Source organism: Macaca mulatta, chromosome 1 (genome assembly GCF_049350105.2).
Source record: "Macaca mulatta isolate MMU2019108-1 chromosome 1, T2T-MMU8v2.0, whole genome shotgun sequence".
Taxonomy (NCBI): Eukaryota; Metazoa; Chordata; class Mammalia; order Primates; family Cercopithecidae; genus Macaca; species Macaca mulatta.
The window spans coordinates 222333453-222354970 of NC_133406.1; the positions used below are offsets into that span (position 1 = coordinate 222333453).

Genomic DNA, 21518 nt, shown 5'->3' on the forward strand with positions numbered 1-21518 from the left:
CCAGCTGGGGCAGCCCTCTCCTAACCATGTCTCCTTGCATCCTCTGCTCTCCAGCCCCTCTGTACCTCTCTGCTCCTTTCCCACAGCTTTGACCTCCTAGCTGGTATCTCCACACCTTCTGGTACATTCTCGGCTCGGTGAGTCCATCACTCCTCTACTGAAATATCCTTCATGGCTCCCCGCTGCCCTTGGAATAAGTCTTAACTCCTTAATTTACCCCAGTGGGTGGGGGGGTATCCTCCTCAGCACATCCCACACTATCTAGGGCTTGATAAATAGTAGTGGAATGGTTGGGCATGGTGGCTCATCACCATAATCCCAGCACTTTGGGAGGCCAAGGTGGGAGGATCACTTGAGTTCAAGAGTTCCAGACCAGCCTGGGCAACATGGCAAAATCCTGTTTCTACAAAAAGATACAAAAACTAGCCAGGCGTGGTAGTGCGTACCTGTAGTCCCAGCTACTCGGGAGGCAGAAGTGGGAGAATCGCTTGAGCCTGGGAGGTTGAGGCTACACTGAGCAGTGATCATACCACTGCATTCCAGCCTGGGTGACAGAGCAAGACCCAGTCTCAAAAAAAAAAAAAAAAAAAAAAGACAAAAATAAAGTAGTAGAGTGAATGGATGAAGAGTGACGTTGCCTTCAAAGAACTTCTAAATCATTGGAGTAAGGACCTGTTTCTGGGAGATGGCTGGGGGTGGGGAAAACAGCTTTGGTTGAGGAGGGGAGGTGACTGGGGGCCAGTCAGGTAGAAGCCTGTGTCACATACCCTTACTTGCCTCCTTTATACCTGGAGGATGTTTTCACCATCTCCTCAAACCAGAGCACTCACCCCCACCTCCCTACCCTGTCAGTCAAGGCTGCCTAGCCTCTGCCTGTGGGGACAGAAGCCATCAGGGGGACGGAAGTCCCTCCACACACAGAACAGTGTCTATTGGGCTCCGGGAACTGGCTCTGTGTTTCTACCTTCTTCTCTTGACCTTCTGCTGAATGAGGAGCTGCCCACAGAGCAGGCCTATTTCTCCTGTATAGAACTGTAGATCAGGAGGGATACTATTTATTTGCATTTGGCTGAGCATCTGCCCCCACCCCACCCGTGCCCACATTTGGTGATCACTTATGGATTCACAGCCCGTTTCTTCCAAGGCCCCTATTATTTCTCAAGTCATAGGTGAGTGATTGAAAGAAGCCTTTGAGGAAATGAGGAGGTAGAAGAGGATGGGGGAGTGATATTTCTTCAGCCTCCCAGTTTACGCTGTACTTCATGTAATTATAGCACTTACACTTCCTAGCCTACTTTGAGGTTGTGTTCATGGACCCATTTTGCAGAAGAGGACATCAAGGCTCTCAGAATGCTTCACTCAAAGTTACCCAGATCTTTCAGAATCCAGGGTACTTGTCTTTCTCCTTCAATCCCCTGCCTCCTTCCCCCCTCCCTGCTCCCCCAATTTAGGCATCTCCTCTACAGCATCCTCCATAGCTGTGATCACAGATTCGCAGGCCGCCACAGTGGGGGTGACTTTTGGAGACCTCTGTACCCAGCTCCCTGAGGTCACAGAGGAGGAAGAGAGAGCCTGAGCCGCAGGCCGCGTGCCCAAGCCATGTAGCACTTAGCGACAGACCGTCCAACGGCTGCAACTTTCTCCTTTCCTCCACCACCCCATCCCAAGTAAGCAACCCAGCCCAGGCGGCAGGGGCGGCGGGGCCCAGGTCCTTTGCCCCCCTCCCCTCCTCTGACCGGCGCGGGCAGCCGACCCAGCCAAGCTCAGCAGACGAGGCCCCGCACCAGGGCCCGGCTCCCCTCGCCCGGAGCTCGGTTTTGTTGTGGGTTTTGTGCGTCCTGTTTTGTTCCGTCACCCGCCCCTTCCCCCGCGGGCCGCCCTTCCCCCTCCAGCCCTCCCCCCACCCTACCTCCGGGATCCCCCGCCCAAGGCCCCAGCCCTCCCCCGCCCCCCACCCCCGGGCTTCCAGCGTGCCCGCTCTTGACTTCATCCACTAAGTCAATAGCCCGGGCGCGGGCGGGCCGCTCCCCCCGCGCCGCGCCGCCCCGCGCCGCCCCCCGGTTTTCTTCTCGGGATAATGGGGGCTCTTTGTGGCCTAATCAGCCTCCTGAGGGGCCGGGAGGCCGGGAGCGCTTCCCCCGCGGCCGTCGGTGGAAATGAAAGCAGGATTAGGCCGGGGCCTCGGCCCACACCATAGTAAAGCGCCACCAGGCATTCGCCCCTTCAAAGCCCCTTTCGGGGGTTTGGTTACTTTATTTCTAAAGTTGTTTGTATTTCTAAAGTGGCCATTGAGGCGCGAGCGGGGACTGCGCCGAGAGGGCGGCGGGGAGGGGGCGGCCCGGGGAGGAGGACAAACTCCTGGCGCCTCCCACCCTTTCCCCGCCTGCACCCGCTGACCAGTTTCCAAACCGCTTTCCCGGCCCTAATTTCCTGCTGCCTGGGGAGACCAGGAGCGGCTCTTAGCCTCACTAATCAGAGAGGGAAACTGAGGCTCAGGCACCGCCGAAACGGAAAAGACCTGGTCTTTGGGAAGGAGGGTCGACGCAAAGGGGGCCATTTACAGCAGTTATCTCCTGTAACAGGCAGCTCTGGGCGAACCTCTCCGTGTCCCCTGTATGGGCCACCAAGCCACCAGAGAAAAAGTCCCAACCAGAACCAAATTTGAAGAGAGAAGGAGGTTCAGCCCCGTTTATTAAAGGAAGTTCCAAGGCCTCTTTTCTTAGGGTTCACTCCGAGGACCTCTAACAAATCCCAGAGATGTTGGGATTCTTCAGTCTTTCAGAATCTCCCCCCATCGAAAAGGTGGGAGGGGTGGGCACTTTGAATTTTGGCATTTGCAGGCAGCGGGAAGCAGGAGAATGGAGGATGGGGTATATCCCCCCAAATTGGACTTTCTTTTTCTACAGTATTTTTAGACCTTCGGAAGGGTGAATTCAAACTCAAGAAGTCCGGGGGGGAAGGAGAGCTGCAGGGCGAGGGAACTCGAGAAGGCTGGAAAGCACCTTGCCAGGTGGCTTAGAGACCAGCTTCCTGAGTTAGGTCTGTGGTTACAAGAAAGTGCGGGAGAGGGAGGTGCTTCTGCAGGTTTCCACTGAGAACAAGAGGTTCCAGAAGCTTCCTTAGGACTCCTCCTGACTCCTTCCAGCTCCCAAGTCTGCAGCCCAGGTAAAGCCAGAGCAGACTTTAAGACAAGTTTTCAAGAAACCAGGAGGCTTGATCCGGACCCACAATCTCCCTGCAAATGTATACAGAACACACAGCACAAACACACACACGCACACCTCACAAAACTTCCGAATGTTGCTCTCTTTCCCCCTTCTCCAGTCACCTAAAGACCTCCATCTGAATTGGAGCCTGGAGCCGAAGCTGTCCTTCTCCACCTGTCGCCCTGCTGAGGCTTAGGACTGTAGAAAACCCATCGCCGGCCGCCCACTCGCCCACTTGGGTGAGGTTCTGGAGGGTCTGGGTCCCATGGAAAGGACCCAGAAAAGTTGAGGGTGGAGTTTTCCGAGCTACTTATCGGGTCTGCCGCCCCACCCCTTTTTCTGTCCGGCCCGGGGGCCTCTTTGATCTTCGGTCTTTTCGTGGTGTCAGACAAAGAGTGCAGTGAAGGCAAGAGGGTCCTTAGCCCAGCCGCTCCTCCCTCCGCCTCTCCCTCGAACCCTTGGCGAAGCAAGTCCCAGTTCCCTGACTGGGGCCACTCCAGAGGTCAGCTTGGGGGCTGCCTGCCAAATTCAGCCCCAGCCCCACAAACACACTCTGCTGTCGTGCGTGCGCGCACACACACAAACCATGCACAAACACCCAGACACAAGACAGCCTTGCAAAGAGGGAAGCCCACAAAGATATCCAGGTAAACACACAACAAACACATCCATGATACACATCTGTTTATTCGTGGGCTTATTTTCTGTCTCCACCGCCTGGCTCAGAACTCCATGAGGGCAGGGACCTTCTTGAGGTCACTTAACACAATACCTGGCACCTAGTAGGTGCTCAACAAAATTTTTGCAGAATGAATGAAGACATTCACACACATACACTCCAGAGGAAAATTTCTCTTTTGGGTGGTATAGGTAAAAGGTGAGCATAGCACACGTGCTTATACCAGCATATAAACGCTTCCCAAAGGACCCTCCCAGTAACCAAGTGGGGTGGGAGAGAAGCTCTCTTCTCTGTTTTGGAGAGGGGAGGAAGTAGCAAGGATCAGACCAAGGGCAGAATCTCAGTGCCCCTCCTCCCCATCGCCTCATTTTGAGCTTCCTGATCCTGGAATCAGAAGCTCCCTGGAGAATACAGGAGTCATCAGGAAGCACGGGGATGTGAGGTTCTGAATGGGGTGTGGCCTCTAGAAGCCCCAAAGACCGCTTTATACCAGATGAAAAATTATGCCTGTATGAAAGTATGTAAGTATGTAAATGGCAAGGTTTTAAAATTATTTTTCGGTTTTAGCCTATTCTTAAAGGGATCCAGGATCCCCTAAAAGGATAACATTTGTCTTAGCTAATTCTCTTTTTTCATGGAAGGGAACTGAGGCCCAAAGTGTTTGAATGGGTTGTCTAGGGTGATATTGCTAGTGAGTTGCGGGCGGGATGGACACTAGAACCTCGACCACGATGCGCTTTGCCCCTCTCAGATTGCTCCAGCCTCGCACATCTGGGTTCGGATGGAGAGCAAAGCTGTCGGAGGAGGGGATGGAACACAACCTCGGGGGGCTGGTGGGTGCGACCTGGACCCGGAGTTGCACTGAGCCTTCAGCTCACCCTGGGTTCCCTCCCCCTTACTCGCCCTCCAGTCCGCAGCGTTCACATCCTGGAAGCGGGGAAAGTGACCACAGCGCCATCCCTTCCCAAAGCCGACAACTTAGAAGGGGCGGCGGCTAAATTGGAAGGCGGCGAGCTTCACTCTCCGGGCAGTGAAGCCCGGGCCGTCCTGTTAATTTAGCGAGGCTCTGAATGCCGTTCCCGGCCTCCCCCTCACTCCACGTCCCAACACCGCCAGGCACGCGGGCTGGCCCCTGCCCAGCGCCCCGGGTTGGAGCACGGAACCCGGGCCCCCGCCTCGGGGTCGGCCTGCCTCCCGCCCCGCCAGCCCAGCTCGCTCGCCTCTAATTAAGCGGCAGGATCTCAGCGAGCCGCCGGGACGTGCTGTAATATGATGAACTGCCTTTGTACCGATGTCACCGAAAGCGCTTCTGATAAGGGGAAGCCGCGAAGGATCAAAAGGGCGGCCGCGGCTCGCCCGCCTCCCGCCTTCCCCTCGCCGCTGCCCGGCTTTGCGCGCTCGCCCTCTCCGCCAATGCTCTCCCGCGGGCTCTGTCTCTAGGTCTCGCTGGCTGTCCTGATCCGCCCGTCCCAGGGTCAGCCTCTCGGTGACTCTGCATCTCTTTGTCTTTCTTCCTGCTGCTCGGCGCCTCCCTCGGCCCCTCCGCATTTTTCAGCGTCCTCAAACTGTACGCAAGATTCTCTTCTGCTGCGCTCAGCCTTTCTCACTCTGAATTTTCTAGCTCTCTCCTCCTCTGTGGCTCTCTGTCTCCGCTGCCTCTCCCCACCCCTCCCTTGGTCTCCACCGGAACTCAGACCCAGCGCACCTCCAGGACTAGGGCGACCAAGCCATGGAAAGGTCCATTCGCTGACCCTCAGATTAGGGAAATCGGCCAATTCCCTGGCAGCCGACACGCAGAGCCCCGCGGCGGCCCCAGTGGTCCTCACAATCCACCCTCGCTCAGCTCGGCTGCCAAACCGGGGCCTGGCACGCGTGCCCAAGGCGCCCTGTAATGCCCTCGGGGCCTCTTCGGAGGTGGACTTGGGGCGCACACAACTTCCCCTCACCCCTCCCGAGGCTGCAGGGACCCGCAGACGCTTTTCCTCTCCCAGGGGTTGAAGTTCCAAGTGCAGCCGACCCCCTCTCTTCGCATCCCCTTACCCACACCCCTTCCTTTGGCCCCCGCCTCCCCTTTGCCCTCGACCCCGTCTCTTCCTCCTCCAGGCCCCTCCCCTTCGCATGCTGGTACTTCCCCCTGCGCTCTTCTGGACTCTTTCCCTGCCTCACCTCTCCCCCACCCCACTTCGTTTGAAGTTTTGGAGAGATCTATCTACTAATGGCGAAGTTTCCCCCTTAGGTCACCGTTCTGCCTTGATTCGATTTGGGAAGGCTACGTCCCTCCCTCCCTCCCCCTGTCCGACCCCAGCCGGGGCCAATCGCTCCAGAGCAGGTCAGAAAGCGCTGACCCCATTTCCACCTTTTCCTCTTTCAGCCAGAGTTGGGGGAAGGGGAAAAGAGGGAAGGCCCCGGACAGCAAAAACTGAGGGGGGTATCCCAGTCTTCCAAGCGCCTCTTACCCTCATCCTGAGTTTCCTAATTACCCCTTTAGTCTGCAATGGAAGGGAGAGAAGAGATACTTTTTCTGGAATTTCTGGAATGTGCCCCCCCCCTCCTTAGTCATAGCCTTCAAGGCCCCACAGCCTCTGGAGAAGCTTTCTTTGGGGGTCTCTCCTCTGTGCAGAAACCCTTCCCTCGACCAGGCATTGTCTTTTCAGGGCTGTGAGTTCTGTCTGGTCTTAGACTCTGAGCTTCCAAGGGTACGGCCAGAACTTGGTACATTGCATGTTTATATCCTTAGGCGCTCTTGCCCAACAGTACAGAATGAAGCCTCATCAACTTTGTTGATGATGATAGAATGATGGCAAATAGAAACTCCAAAGAGGTAACCTGGTAGGAAATCTCATTTGCTCAGCCCTCTTTTCCTGTATAAAAATATGTTTTTATATAATATTATTTATACATAATGTAACGTGTGACAACTATCATTTTCAGAAAGACGTTCTTAAAAAAAAAAAAAAAGCCCAAATAATCACCTTACTGCTTTAAGGCTACTGTTATATGTGCTTTTAAATCCTTCCATGTAAATTCCACTGAAAATTTGGAAAGCTGTGAAAGGGGAGGGGGCCGCGGGAGTTGGGGGGGAGGTTAATCCGGGTTTAACGCTGCGATGCAGTCTTAGGACCAGGGTTAGCCTGATTGCGTTATCTCTTCCCAACATTTGAGACGCCCATATTTTACCCAGCCAAATAGCTCCGAGAGCAGCGCAGATGGCTGCCGTGGTCGCGCCTCAGGAAAATGTGTTATTAATATCTAAATAACTTCCCAATACTGTCTGGTAAATCTCCCCTCCACCATTCCAAATGATGAATTCGTTTGAAGTCTTCCCCCAGCCTCATCTTTTCAATGTCTCTCTCTTCTCTCTTCTTCTTAGCCAGGCTTATTTCAAACTGGTAAATATCTAATTCCTTTAACCGCTGCGCCGTGCACACTAGCCTTTTAGGTACAAACGCCTTGAAACAGCCGATGTGTGGCGGTGCGTGCCCCGAGGGAAACACAAAACCCGCACGCCCTCGCAGCGGGGGACCCCACCCGGTTTAGACGTGCCTGCGTTCCAAGACCGGCTGAGCGCGGGAACCTCACTCAATCCGGGAACCGAGCCTCTTTTCTTGTGCGCCCTAGGGAGCCCCTCTTGGCTCCCCACGGAGTCCCAAAGGCACCCCCAACACTCGGCTCTTCCGCAGCTCCCAGTCCCCTCCCTTCCACCCCTTCCCAGACCTCCGACGGCTTCCCTCGCTCTCTGGGGCGGATAATTGCCCTCCGTTCGCCTGTTCTCCCTTGTTTAAAGTTTGTTTTCTAAATGTCTTCTATTAGATTATGCTCGTTCATTCCCCCTCCAACCTTATCTCCTTCTGTCTCTTCTCTCCTTGCCCGTCACACTCGATTTAGGCACGAGTTTATCTAGCAAACAGTTTGCAGACTTTGTTTATTTACCGCGGGTTCTGGGGCTGCGAGCGCGCGAGCGCCAGTGTTTGCCTTTGTAATAGTTATCTCCTCATTGTTGTTCCTCGTTAGTCTCTGCTCCCGCCTCCCCCTCTCTCTTCTTCGGTTGGGGGGATGGAGGGAAGAAAAGGGGAGCCTTGTCAGCCCAGTGTGGGCTCGGCCCCTCGCCGGGAGCCCCCTCCGCCTCCGCCGGGACGTTCCCAGCTCCGCACTCCCCTCTCAGCTCGCCCCATCCCCCCCCAGCCCCCGGCCCGGGGGGCCCCTCCCGCGCCCCCTCCCTCTCTCCCTCTGGTCGCACTGGATATCCACCGCCGAGCGCTGCCTAAAGCCGGGAATTGCCTGACACCCTCCCATCTTCCTCCGAGCCCCCATTATGCGAAGCTGATCCCACTCTGAACAGCTTCAAATCCCGCCTGGACTCTGTTTGATTAGATTGCCAACCCGGGGTAATCCTTTGATTTGGTGGAGTGTCAATTACCTTTCTCTAAACACACATTTACAGAGGAGGGAACTTGTTGGTTTAAATCAATGCAGATTGTTTCGTGATAAATGGACTATCCTCGTCCCCTCCCTCGCCCCCTCTTCCAAGGCTCCTGTCCCTCTCCGCCCCCGCCCCTTCCTGGTTCTCGAAGATCCCGTAAACAATGTCCCTTCCAGGTGTGAAGCCGAAAAAATGGTGTGGGCTGAGGGGAGCCGTGCCCCCCTTCCCCTATTCACTGGCTCCCCCGGAGCCTAATTAAATTTGGCAGGTCCTTGTACACACAATCAAAACAGCTTCCTCCAGTGTAGCAAACGACCGAAAACCGCATTAGCAGCTATCGCTGCTGCCAAATTAAATTGTTTCCCACCTCCTTTTACAAGTGTCTAAAACCCACACTCCGGGCTCTCCCCTCCTTTCCGATCCTTCCCCGTCATTTCCCACTCCACACCTGTAAGTTTGCTGCCTTAAAAATAAATAAAGGAAAAATGCAAAGAGAAACAAATCTGCCTCACACGCCCTCCTCGCCAACTCTCCCCCCATCTCAGATGGTCTTTCACACCCAGGAAGTCTACAAATTCTCCAGCTGGACTTGGACACCCCCAGGGTTCCCTCCCCACCCCCAGAAAAATGCTGCCTCCACTACTACTGCTTCTTTTTTCTCACATTGTAACTCTTCCCTATATTTCATATTAATTGTAACCTCATTGGCCTTTCCATCCTGGAGAACAAAGTGGAGCCCCCGGTCCCATCCAGTCAGTTTTGGCTTCAACTGGTGCACTGTCAGATGCGTGCGGTTTTGGCGTTCTTGCTGTTTGTCACTGCTGTTATTGTTGTTTATATTATTGCTTATTTCTTCACACTCACTACCTCAGCTCCCACTGAGGAATGGTTTGACCCATTGCAAACCCCTATCAAATTCCCCACAAGAATCTCAGCTCAGATTCTGTGAAAAATCTTTTCCTTTCTCTTCTCTCCTCAAATCCCCTCCCTGTTGGGTCCCTGGCCTGTCTATCCCCTGATCCTCAGAGAAAGGGGTGAAGAGGAGGGAGTCTAAGTGCATGGGGGCAAGGAACTGTCCACTTCCCTCTCCAGGTGAGCCGAGTTTGGCTGGGGCAAGCACCTATCGGCAGCGGTCTGAGAATACTCACAACCAACAATCCTAATAACTTAGTCTTAACAAGGATAAGAGAAAAAAAAAATACGAACAGCCTCATGAATATCAGCCCAAGGGGAGCAGGAGTGAGCTGTTCAGAGATGAAAGTGCACAGAAATAAAAGCTCAATTTAATCTGCTTTAAAACCCTTCAACTTAACGTTTGTGCTTCAAACTCTGAGAGTGAGAACTGATTGCGGATAAATAGTTTCTTACCATGCCTGGAAGCTATTACACCCCTCTCCAACACAGTTTCCTATTCAGCAGTCCCAGTTTTCATTACCAGCTCTAATAAGTCTTAACATTATTAAATGCCAAGCGGACGATAGGAAAAAACGGACTCAGGGAGGGATCTCTCTTTAGTGCTTAAAGAGGAGAGCTCTTAAACCCCTTCTTTGGCGGCTCCCTGCCATGAGAGGGGCAACTCCCCCAGAGAAAGCATTTTTCAAGAGCAAGAAGCCAAAACAAAGTTGTGTGTGCGCACAACACCCCCTGCTCTGGCCATGGGGCATCTCAGCCTCTCCCTACCTGAATGACTCAGATGGAGATTGGAAGGTCTTTTCACCTTTAACTTGGCCACGAAACTGATGTCTGGGGCCTGGGAGAGAGATGAGGGGTTCACAGGGGCGCCTGCTGACTGGCCCAGGAACTCAAGTAGGAAACGGACACAATTTGTTCACAGATGGATAGATGGCTGTCTCTCATCTGCACCATCATATTGCCCATTCACACCCATCTACACGCTCCCTGCACACCTATGCTGAATTCCACTTGCACAGATATATGACCTACAGCATTCAGATCCAAAGGCCCGTGGGTAAACAGTCACACCAAGAGATGCTTGCGCTTACACAGCCATTCAGTGCACAATCACCGCACCCAGCACGCCCACCGTCACGCAAAAACTGCGGGACTTTCTGGACACCAGGCTCACTGCATCAGATCATTTCATTTCTTCAGCTGCTCTAGACTCAGCACCTGTGTCCTCAGCCTCCCGCATCTGGCACAGGTTCCTCTTTAAACCCTTGGAGACGTGGTGCTTCCTGCTGCAGGGAAAACCTCTGTCCAGCGAAGTGGCTTGTTAGCTGGTGTGGTGAGCCCAGGCCAGCACGGAAAGCCCCCGAATTTCCTGAAATCAGAGGAATCCTCCAGACCGCACGATCTTTCCATCCTCTTCCTTTCCTTTCCTTCCCTTCCCTTCTTTCTCAGAGGAAATTTACCTATTTGTGCTTCCTCACAGATTGAACTGGGTATACTCCCTGCGTGCAAACACATTTAAAGTCTCTCTAAGGAAAACCAAACCTCCTCTGCTTCTCCCTGGGATAACTCTCAGAAGAGTTGTCTGTTGTGCAGGAAAGATTATTTGCCCAGGAAAGATTATTCAAGTTCTATGCCTCCCCTCCACAGCCTACAAAAAGTCCATCTAGTCTCCTTCCAGTGGGAACTGAAATAAGGACTGGGTCCTCTGGCAGGTGTCCCAGGGCTCTGGGCTGACTGGCCTAACCAAGGACCCCTTGACAGTGCAGGGCTGCCTCCCGCCGCAGACCCGAGGCCCCTCGGCAGGCCGGGCACAGCGGGGTGCCCGGCACAGCTCACTCCCTTTCTTCCCTCGCCCTTTTGTCCCACGGAACTGCGGCATCACTAGGGGCCCTGTGTGTCAATAGCCCGCCCCTTCCCTTCGCCCTAGGCCGCTCTCGCACAGGGCTGCCCGGCCCCCTATCCTTCCTCCTCGAACCACGCCTGTGGGGGCTGGGCGTAGATGGGAGTTGTCTTAGCAAGCCCGCTTTGTCTGTGAAGTTCATCTTCAAGGTTGGGAGGGTCTTCTGAGAACTGGAGAGAGACCTGGGCTAGGAGTGCTTGGGTCGTGAGGAGAGGGGTGCTAGGAGAAACCTCTGGAGGGAAACTGGAACAACACAGGCTCTTTGCAAGCTCTCAGGTTCCAGGGCACTGGCCACTTTTTCCAAAGCAATCAGTCTGCGGTTTCCCATGGCCACCGTCTTTCCGATTCCCTCAGCCTGCCGCCTCCCCGAGTGTGTGTTTGGGGCCTTTTCTTTTAACTGTCAGTCTTTGTGACTCTGGGTCTTCCATTTCTGCTTCTGTTCCATCTCCCTGTCACCCCTTAACGCGCAGTTACCAAGTCTCAAAGAGACTTAGGGGAACTATGAGGGCAATTAGGAAGGGGAGAGGGTAATGAGGAAGAACTTTCCCTTCTTTCTCTCGAAACTTCCTCCCGTCAAGAGACAAAAGCACAATCCCCTTTCCCGGGCTTGCGGGCGCTTGAAAACCAAACGCCTTCCTTAGCTGGTCCTGAGAAAAAGCATGGCGCAGGGCTCAGACTCCAGCCTGCCCGCGGAAGCCGTGCTAAGAATGGGAAGAGGGTGTGTGGAGCCTGAGTATCTCCCCCACTGCGATCCTCCGACCCTGGGCATCTGGGAACTTGGCCTCCACTCCCAGCCCCGCCGGCGCACGCCACAGAGGAAGGCACCCTCTGTCCCCCAGTCCGCCCTGGCAACGCCGGGCTGAGTCAGACGGGGCCCCAGCTAATTTTTATTGATTGTAGCGGTCAGTCAACTGTCAGGCGGGGTTTCAAGGGACCGTTTAGAGAGCGTGTGCGGGTCTGGTTAACAAATTCATTTAGGGAGCCGCGGGCCGGCTCCTCCTTCCTCGCTCCCCCCCCTCCCGCCCCCCGCCCCTCGCCCCTCGCCCCCTTGCCCAAGTTTCCTATAAATAATTGATCGACGCCGAGAGTAGCAGCCAAAACGCCAGCGCGGGAGGACGCACTCTCCGCAGTACTCGGGTAGACCAGGCTCACGGCCCCGCAACCGGACTCTCCCGGGACTCACAGGCCGTCCGCGCCCGGCCTCCATAGCGCAAAGAAGGCGCGGGCTTCGCATCTAGCCTGCATCCGAGGTGCGCACTGAGGGGGCGCTGTCGGCAAAGCCTGAGCAGCTCCCGGCTGCCCCGCAGCCTGAGAGTTTCCCCGCTGGATTTCTGGTCGCCTGCTCCGGCGGCGGGAGCGAACCACTGGCCCGCACACCCGACCGTGGGAAAACCCGGGCTGGGGCCTCGCAGTCCCTGGAAGTTCCCTACCTTTGTCGCCCAGGATGCCGTCGATGCTGTGTTTGGCCTTCTTTTCGCCGTCGTCCTCCTTCTTGTCCGCTTCATCCTCCTCCTCTTTCTTCCCGAACTTGATTCTGAGCACGCGGCTAATCGAACTCACTAAACCTCAGAAATTCAAAGGCAAAAGAGCAAGTATAAGTTGTTGGAGCAGAGGATCACGCGGTGGCCTGGGCCCCTGGAAGAAAGTCAGGAAGCCCCCTGCTTCCTTACAGATATCCATTCATCCCTCTTCCACACACAGGCATTTAGGCATTGACACATACTCCATAACAAGCACCCACTTGGAGAAGCCTGACTCACACCCCTGGCACTCACAGGGTAGTTAGACTGTGCATTCCTATGCAGATGCTGCAAGCATTTGTGCCTTACACTAACATCTGCCTAGGTGCACTTCACCCACAGCCCTGAGAGGTCCCAGGGCTTCCCTGGAGTCTCTCCAGCTCCTGCTGTCACTCCCACACTCAGGTGTGCATCCTGGCCTTGCATGCCTGAATGCACATGTACAAACACACACACACACACACACACACACACACACACACACACACACACACACCCCAGATCACTTTCTCTCTCACAGGCAGTATGATTTGGGACCTCCACATTTAGGACTCAAATGGCTGGTGTGGGCGACAGAGCAGAAATGATAGCTCCGAGATGGTGGTCCAGGGAAGCCCATGGGCATCAACCCTCCTAGGACAGATCCATCTATTGAAGCCGTTTTCTCTGAGAAAGCCTCCAGGGGGACTCTCTTATCATCCAACTTTCTAGGTTAACTCTTTGCCCCTTCCTTCCTTCTTTCCTTCCTTGCTTCATTCCTCCCTTTCTCTCTTCTTTCTCTCTCCTCTTTCTTAACTTTTTTTTCTTTCCCTATTCCTTCTTTCCATCTTATTCCATTCTGTTATGATTTACTCCTATGCCTTAACTCTCTGCCTTTCTGTACTCCTTTCCTCCCAACTTCTCAGTGAGTTCCCAGTCAACCATCATCTCCCCTTCCCTCTCTCCCACCTCCAGCCCTCCACATTGGAGCCCCGGCCACTCTCTGGGCCAGCTCTGCCGGCTCAGCTGCCTTCTCACCTGAGGGCACAGTGCTTCGGTCACAGTGCCCATCCTTCAGCAGCCTGTCCCGGATCTCCCAGCTGAACATGCCCGGGTTTTCCCTCTTGTACTCTTCAATCTTTTTCTCCACATCCGGAGTCGCCACCTGCTTCAGAAGTGGAGGTGGGAGAGTAGGAGTGGAAAGATGGGATGGGGGGAGGGAAATACTTTTAATATCACCTCTTAAGAGCCCTAGACCAGGCTGGTGGTTCTGGTTACCATGTGTCTCCTCATCCCCCAAGAGATTGGCTTTATCCTTTCAAGAAACTGGTTCCTGGCTCCCAGGAAGGCAGCTGGGGGTCTGCTGGCCTGTGTGTGTGTGTGGGGGGGGTGAGACAGGGATAGGCAATAAAAAACTCTACTTAGGACCCCCAGGGTCCCCATCATTATCTCAGGAAAGACTGAGAGAAGATGTCTTCCGGTCTTGGAAGGTGACACGGATTGAGGCAAATGTGGGGACAGTCCAGGAATGGCTCATTGGCCTCAAGGTCTTGGACAACCTAGACCTTACTTAGCCCCATCTCTGAGAAATTCAAATAATAGGAAAACAATGGGAGGATACCTGGGAGTAGGAGACACTCTCCAGCTCTACTTTCCTACAGCCTGGTGCCACTGGATGACACGAGGTAGTAAGAGGGGCCACAACCAGGACCCCTGGACCATGGGAAGCCAGCTGCCAGCCTCTGTGGCAAAGACACTCACTCTGGGCTTGCTGCCGCCGATGGCCCCAGGCCGGATGGACCCGGTCTCTTGGTAGCGGCAGAGAATCTTAGAGACGCAGCCGTGGGAGACACGCAGCTGTCGGGAGATGACACAGGGCCGGATGCCATGGTGGGCCATCTCCACTATCTTGTGGCGGATGTGGTTAGGCAGGGGTCGTCCGTTGATGAAGACCCCTCCCAGCTGATTGACCCGGCCTTGGCCAAGCGGAGTGGACACTGGAGAAGGGAGGGGAGATGCAGAATAAGAGAGGCGCAGGGTGAGGACGGAGAGCAAACACTGAGTTCATTCCCTGACTCCAGTTTTGTTTGTTTGAGCCCCAAGACCTCAGACAGCGATCCTGGTGGTCCTCACATTGGGGCTTTGGTAGGGAGGTAGTTTGAGAAACAACTGTCATAAATCTAGGAAATCTCCTGCAGAGATGGATAGAGGAGTCACGGCTGCAAGAATCTCTCCAGATGCTGTGACCCCCAACTCCTGCCACACTACCAGGGATGAGGACACACCTGGGGGATTCGAATGCTGCTCAGAAGGGGAGGGAGAGAGACGGGGGTGAGACAGCAGAGCCACCAGGCTGGTAAAGCCTTAGAGATCTTGGGACCAATGACTCTCTGTCCCTCAGGCCGAAGCTTGGGCTGCAGGCCTGCCTGCGTCTTGGAGAGGCCAATAACGGGTGTGATGTGGCTCATCTGGTCAGTTCTACACTCCTGGTAGTCATGAATGATCCAGTTTGTCAGGGGCTAGAAAGGGCTGACTGATTACTACATTTACAGCTCTGGCTAGAGCAGTGGAACTGTCCCAGGGAACAGCTGAGGCACAGCCGAGGGACTGGTGACATATGCTGTTGGCTGCTGCCTCCAAGGGCACCTGGTTGTCCCTTGGGTGACTCCCTTTGCTTCTAACCACCCTCGAAGTCCTAATTTCGTTTTGGGACAATTTTAGGACACCACTGCCCCAAAGCCCCGAAATTAAATAGTTCACTTGGCCTCACAAATCCATGAACGGTGCCTGCAGGCTCTGCGAGGCTGGTAGGCAGATGGGACATAGTCCCCGGGTGGGGGTGACTTTGGGAACCGGGAAGACAGGCATCCCTGGTGTGTACTGGGGAGGGGAGAACGCCCTGGTCGCCTTAATGCGAAGTCTACACAATTTCCTCACAGAAGGTTGGGGGGACACCCAGCGCACTAATCCAGCCTCGATCCCCCCAATTTGGGGACTCAGCGGCTGCGGAGATCTGGAAGATTAGAACGATTTCACAGCTGCGGGAGTGGAGGGAGCTGACTGTAATTGAAAGGGAGGAGGCGAGAAGAGGCTCCGCTGCTGGGCCGTTCCTACCGCCCCCTCCCTTGCTCTCCCGGTCCCCCCACCTCTTTTTGTAAAAGTCGGTGTCTGAAGCCACCCTCGGATTTAATCAGAAATCGTGCGTCGCAAAGTCAGAGTCACTCGGTCTCCGTGGCGGGATATGCCATTAGCGCTCAAGAGCTCTCGAGCGCCCAACTTTATATTCAAGAGCCTCTTTAGCGACCGGCACTCGGCTCTCCTCAGTATTCTGCGTCATGTTGGGCAAATATTGTTCTAATCCGCCGCGCATCCTCAGCCGCCTGTTTTACTTGCATTCGCTACAGGAGAGTGCCGCTGCAAATCCCCGGGTTTGCGCGCTCTCCCGCCTGCGTGGCTGCCGGCGCGCACTTGATCACGGAGCCGCTCTCTTCGCCTCTGTCTAATTCAGGGACCCGGCGCCGTCTCGCTGCCCAAGGGAGCTCCTACCGGATCGCAGGCTGCCAGCCCGCCCACCCCCTCCCTGCCTTCTCTCCCCTTCCTCACGCGCCAGGGACTCATACGATTACAAGAAGAGTAATTAAAAAAAAAAAAAAAAAAGAGTCGCACGTATTTCTAACGACTTCTCTGTGACACCCTAGGCTACCTACCCTCAGAAGCCAAATGATCCCTCAGTGACAGGTTGAGGCCTTCCGTTAGTTTAAAAAGAAAACAAAAACACAGGAGCGGGTCTCTCGGCTGTGCGCTCCCAGCCTTTTCTCCAGCCGGGACCGGTTCGCTGCCGCCCGTCCTCTCAGCTCTCCCCGGGCGGGCGCTGGATATTTAGGAAGGACGCTTTACAAAATCAGCTCTTTCCCCTGGTGTGGACATTGCCGTGCCCCTCTCGCCGTTGAGAGGTTCTCTAAACCTCGCCGTTTAGAGGTTCTCTCCCGGGAGATTTCCAGAGTGCGGAAGCCCAAGTAAAAAGTTTTAGGGGGAAAATCGTTACTAATTATTATTTCCAATTAGTTTGTTTCCAGGCGGAAAAGCAGGAGTGTTTGAGTGTGGCTTCGGAAGAAATGGATAGCCGTGGTAGTTGAGGCATATAAAGTATCACCCATGGTAGGTGGTTCGAAATAAAAAGGACTGGAAGACCAATCCCGGGGTGGAAAAAAAAATTCAAAACAAGAGTAGAAAGCCGGCAGCCAGGGAGTCTGGAGAGCCGAGAAATTGTCAGGGAAGTGCATGGAAATAGTGGAAACAGCTGAAATTCACCGGGACCTGATATTTACTAGGAGTCCAAATCTACCAGAGAAGTTCAGCCCTGCGGGTAAAGGCCGGCAGCTCGCGACCTGCGAAGCTAAGGCCGCCGGTCAGTGAAACCCACGTAGAAGCGGACAAGTATGGGTCCCAGAAAGTTCCTGGGTTCCGCGCCCGGACTGGGACCCAGAAGAGAACGGGATCCCTCTGCTACTGCCGGCGCCGCCACCGTCCCCTGGAGACCGCAGCCTCTCCAAGGAACCCGAGTTCCGGGCGGCGGAGTCGCGGCGAGGCCAGCCTGGGCGTTCTTACCTTCCAAAGGGAATCCCGTGCGGGGGTAGTTCTGCCCCGGAGCCGGCCGCATCATTCTCGGTACCGTGCCGGGAAGGGCCGCCATTCTTGCGCACGCCGGGGACGAATCCAAAGTCGGCAAAAATCGCTTCCCGTCCGCTGCCTTCACCCCTGCTGCGATCTCTTTCTTTCCGTCTTCTTCGTCTTCTTTTTTTTTTAACCTCTTCTCCCTCCCCTCCACACACGCTCCCTACCCCCACCCCCCCCACCCCTGGCTGCAGTCAAACGCGTCCAGAAGCTGGGGAGGGGGGTGAGGTGGAGGCGGAGGTTGGGGGGAGGGAAGGTGGCGACGACAAGGAAGTTCAAACAAACAAACACTCCAACCCCAAGTCCGCCTCTGCCGGCTGGGCTCGGCCAGAAGTTGTGCGGGCTGATGCGCCTGGCAGAACCCGGAGACGAGGCCAGACGGCTGAGGGGGGCCTGGGGAACGCGGCCGGAATCGGGGCCGCCAGCCTCGGAGTGGCGAGCGCCGCGCTCTCGCGCTCTCGCGCTCGGGGCCAAAGTTTCCGAGCCCGGAGACTGCGGAGTGGATTTCGTTCTCGTATTTATTTATATATTTATTCTCTCGCTCTCGCTCCCTCCCTCTTCTCCACGCCTTCTTTCTCCAGACCACACTCGCTTCTCCCTCCACACCAGCTTTCACACCCCCCGTCCCCTAGGAGACCCGGAGACAGACGGAAGAAGGAGCCTCCTCGGGTTTCGGGGCTGGACAGAGGCGACAGGGGTGACGGGGTTGGGGAAAGAGAAATGGAAAAGCGAGGGGGCGCGAGTGATCAGATGGGTAAGTTGTGCAAAAGTGTTCACCGAAGTACGAGGAGGAGGAGGAGGAGGAGGAGGAGGAGGAGGAGAGGAGGAGGCAGTGAACGCGATCTGATAGGTTCGGACTTTTCTTTTATTCATGAGGAGGGAAGGGGGCCAGGGCACAAGGGAGCGGAGGACCAATAACGAAAAGAAATAGCCAACGAATATTTTTTTTCCTCTTTTCTAATCCCCGGCTCGACCTCGTTTTGGGGGAGAATTTGAACCGCCGTGAAAACAGAGGGAGCCGATCCCGGCGAGTTGGGGGCTGGGGGAGAAGGGGAGGAGGCCAACTTTGTCCCAGTGCCTTCCTTTGATGAATGGTCCGGATCCGCCGAGTCCCCGGCCCCCAGGTCGCCCACGGTCGCTCTCGGAGTCCCGGCTCTATGGGAATGTCTGCCTCCGGTCCGGCGCCTCTCTGGAGTCTGGTCTTTTCTCTGGCCTCCCAGGGGCAGAGTCCGCCCTATTTCTCATCTTCTCCCTCGTCTTATATCCTCTGAAACTCCTCCAGTGAGGCTCCCCTGGAACCGGCCTAGGGTGACTTGAAGGGAGGAATTCTGACTTTTTCTGTGTAATGTCAGACCCCGGTGTCCGGTTCTTACTCTACCTTCCCACCGCTCTGAGAAGCCCCCAGTAACCGTATCTGGTTCCGAGGCTTGGAAAAGTGGGTCTGCCAAGTGTTAGGGACAGGTCTCTTCCTCCCCTTCCAGCCCCGCCCCGTGCAGACATCTCCAGCCGCCGCCATCCTCCTCAGGCCCCCAGGCCGGGCCCATAACTCCTTTCCAGCAGGTAGTTGGGTTTACAGAGAGTTGGTGCTGGTGTGAGGATCTGGGGGCCCAAAGAGGTGGGAGATGGGAGGGAGGGAGCGTGTCAAGACTTGGTACAGCTCTGAGCTCATCAACTCTGAGCTCCTTGCTGGTGGGTTTGTGGGGAGGACCCAATGGAAAGATCGGGAGTCAGGGTGGGGAGATCAGAGGTTCCGGAATTCTTCATTCTCTGAAGCCAGGGTGACCAGCAGCCTCAACCTCAGGACACTGAGTCCTGGGGGCCGAAACGCCCTCCCAGCGGGGCAGGACGCCACAACTGCAGGCCTTTTGTCTCCCGGGGGAAAGAGCGTCTCTGGCCCCACGCTAGAGGCAAAATACAATAAAATGAACCCAGCCCTCAAACTCGCCCCCTGCCAGCTCTCTCCCGGCAGTGGGGTCAGCCTTGTCTTAGCCTGGGGGGTTCACTGCTGGCTGGCCCCAGGGTGTCCCCATCCCTCCCCTTTGCCTCACCTGTGACCTTTGCCCCTCTCAGCATGTGACAGATCTCCCTCCTCTCCCCACTCTCCCAGCACAAGGGGCTCATCAGGTTTTGGTGGGGCCTTCTGGGAATGGGGGCCTTGCTGAAAAACTTGTTAAGTTCACACTGTCTCTAATTGAGAAGGGAAATGCCAAGTAACTTTAGAATTGGAAGGTGGACACCAGGGTACTTTGCCTGGCCCAAGTTACGGGGCCCTCCCCCAGGAGAGATTGGGATATCAAGCTTTAAGCCCAGGGAAGATGGCAACCCCTTACATCACCAGCCTTGCTGGGGACCTGGCCTGCTTTGACCTCCATAGGTGAATATATATTCTCTATGTGTATATATACATATATTTGTATCATATACACTTATGCATACACACATATAAGACACACACATATGTATTAGGTGTATTGCATATTCATCCATTCATTCGTCACTAGTTGTCCTCTTTGCCTGGAAGGTTTGAAAGCACTTCTTCCCTGTATTTGTGGAATATGCCAGTGTGCTTGTGTGTGAATATAGCCCTGTGCCCGGGTCTGTGTGTCAAGGTGTAGGTGGGTTTTGTGTGTAGGTCTGTTTGGGGTCAGTTTGAGTAAATGTGTGTTTCTAAGTGAGGGTCCACGTCTGTATTTCTGCTTTGAGGTCACCTCCATGTTGCCTTGGTATGGCTCCAAGCGTGCGTCAGGAATGTGCGAGTGTGTGTTTAGGTTACTTCTCAGAGTGGGAAAAGACCTCCAGGGTGTGCCGAGGGTGGGAGGCTCCCTCTCTTCTGGCCAGTGCTCATGTAGCATCTTGAGCCGAGTGGGGAGAGTGCACAGCTGGACACCTCTGCTGCCAGGGACCCTCAGAACCTCAGGAGTCCTGCACTGGGGCCATCTCGCCCACAGCGTGGTGCTTCACCCTCCCCACAAAAGACCTAACAGTGGCGGGTCCAGTAGCGACACAGACCCCCAGCGTTTCTGCAGCTCCGGGATTCCACGGGCCGCTGCAGGGGGAAGGGTTGAGGGGACGGTTGTCTATTGGAATGAGCGTGGCCGTTCTTGCCTGTTGGAGACCAATTTCACAAATGATTTTTGCAACAATTAAGGAGTGTGGCAGGGTGAAATGGCGATTTCACATCCAGCAGGGGAAAAGGGGGGTTCACCTGGGAACTGTAGCGGGGGGTGGGGGAGAGCAGCGTCCCCTCCTCTCGTTTCCCTTTGCTTACCCCCTTGTCTAGAAAAAGTCACCCCCATGCAGGCTTAATCAACTCCTAAGACCTCCAATTGCTGCTGTAAGGGAGGCTGTGAGGGGCTTCTGAGTCTGTGGGCTGGGCAGGACTTGTTCCAGAAAGTTCTCCTTTAGCCCTTGACCCCCTCTTTCTGTCCCTCTCTCTCCTCTCCCTCTTTCACCCTCTTTCTCTCTGTCTCTTTTTCTCTGTCTCTCTCTCTCGTACACAAACATTTTCCCTGTCTCTCTGTGTCCCTCAGTCTATCTTATGGTCTCCTCCATCTGTTTTGTTCTTTTGGTCTCTCTTTCTCTTTTCCTCCTTGCCTTTCTGGCTTCACCCCAGCGGCTTTTCTCTGGGACCGTCTGTCTTGTCACCGCCTCTCCCATCTCCATGGTTTCCTGAGGTATGTATGGGCCTCCGTTGCTCTCTGGGCTGTAACTCAGACCTGAATCCCTGGGAAGATCCTTTGGTCCAGATGAGGTTGACTAAAGACCTTCGGGAAGTGATCCTCCTTCTCTGCTTGGTCTGGGAATGCATCTCCGGGCCCAGTCCACCCTGCTAATCCCCCAGCAATCATTCGCATCTCAGTGTGGTTTGGTTTGGACGATTGTCTCCTATCTCTGGCTCACCCTGTCTGGTCTGAAATCTCTGCATTCCTCCTTTTCCCTTTTCTTAAGGGCAACAACAATGCTAATAGGAATTCTTCCCAAGTTTCCAAGTGGCATCTTCCAAACCCAACTGAAATGGGAGAGAAATAAGTAGGCCCAAGGTAGAGAAGCAAGAACCCAGCTTGAGTTCAGCTGGGGAAACTTGGCCTGTTTCTGGCTGCTCCCTCCCAAGACATAGGCCACAAAGGGGCTCCCTCCTCCCTGTACCCAAGTGGCCAACAGCCTCTTCCTTCCGCCCAAGGGAGAGGACGCTCTTTATTTCAGACCCCTGTGTCATGAGCACTTTTGG

General features: G+C 54.9%; 1 protein-coding gene across 6 annotated transcripts in view; it reads right to left on the bottom strand.

Annotated features, from left to right (window-relative positions):
- PAX7 (paired box 7) overlaps window positions 1–18064 on the bottom strand; it is a 118005-nt gene extending 99941 nt beyond the window's left edge. For 2 of the 6 annotated variants that reach the window (XM_077988720.1, XM_077988706.1), the window contains exons 1-4: window positions 17225–18064; window positions 14378–14613; window positions 13655–13784; window positions 12548–12676 (exon numbers count right to left, since the gene is read on the bottom strand). In XM_077988720.1, coding sequence (XP_077844846.1) covers window positions 12548–12676; window positions 13655–13784; window positions 14378–14613; window positions 17225–17309 — 580 coding nt within the window. In that variant the 5' untranslated portion in view covers window positions 17310–18064. Of the gene's footprint in view, window positions 1–12547; window positions 12683–13654; window positions 13785–14377; window positions 14614–17224 lie in introns of all 6 variants that reach the window. The other 4 variants (XM_077988710.1, XM_015126048.3, XM_077988726.1 and 1 more) reach the window with 3 other exon arrangements.
- Between the last annotated feature and the right edge of the window lie 3454 nt (window positions 18065–21518).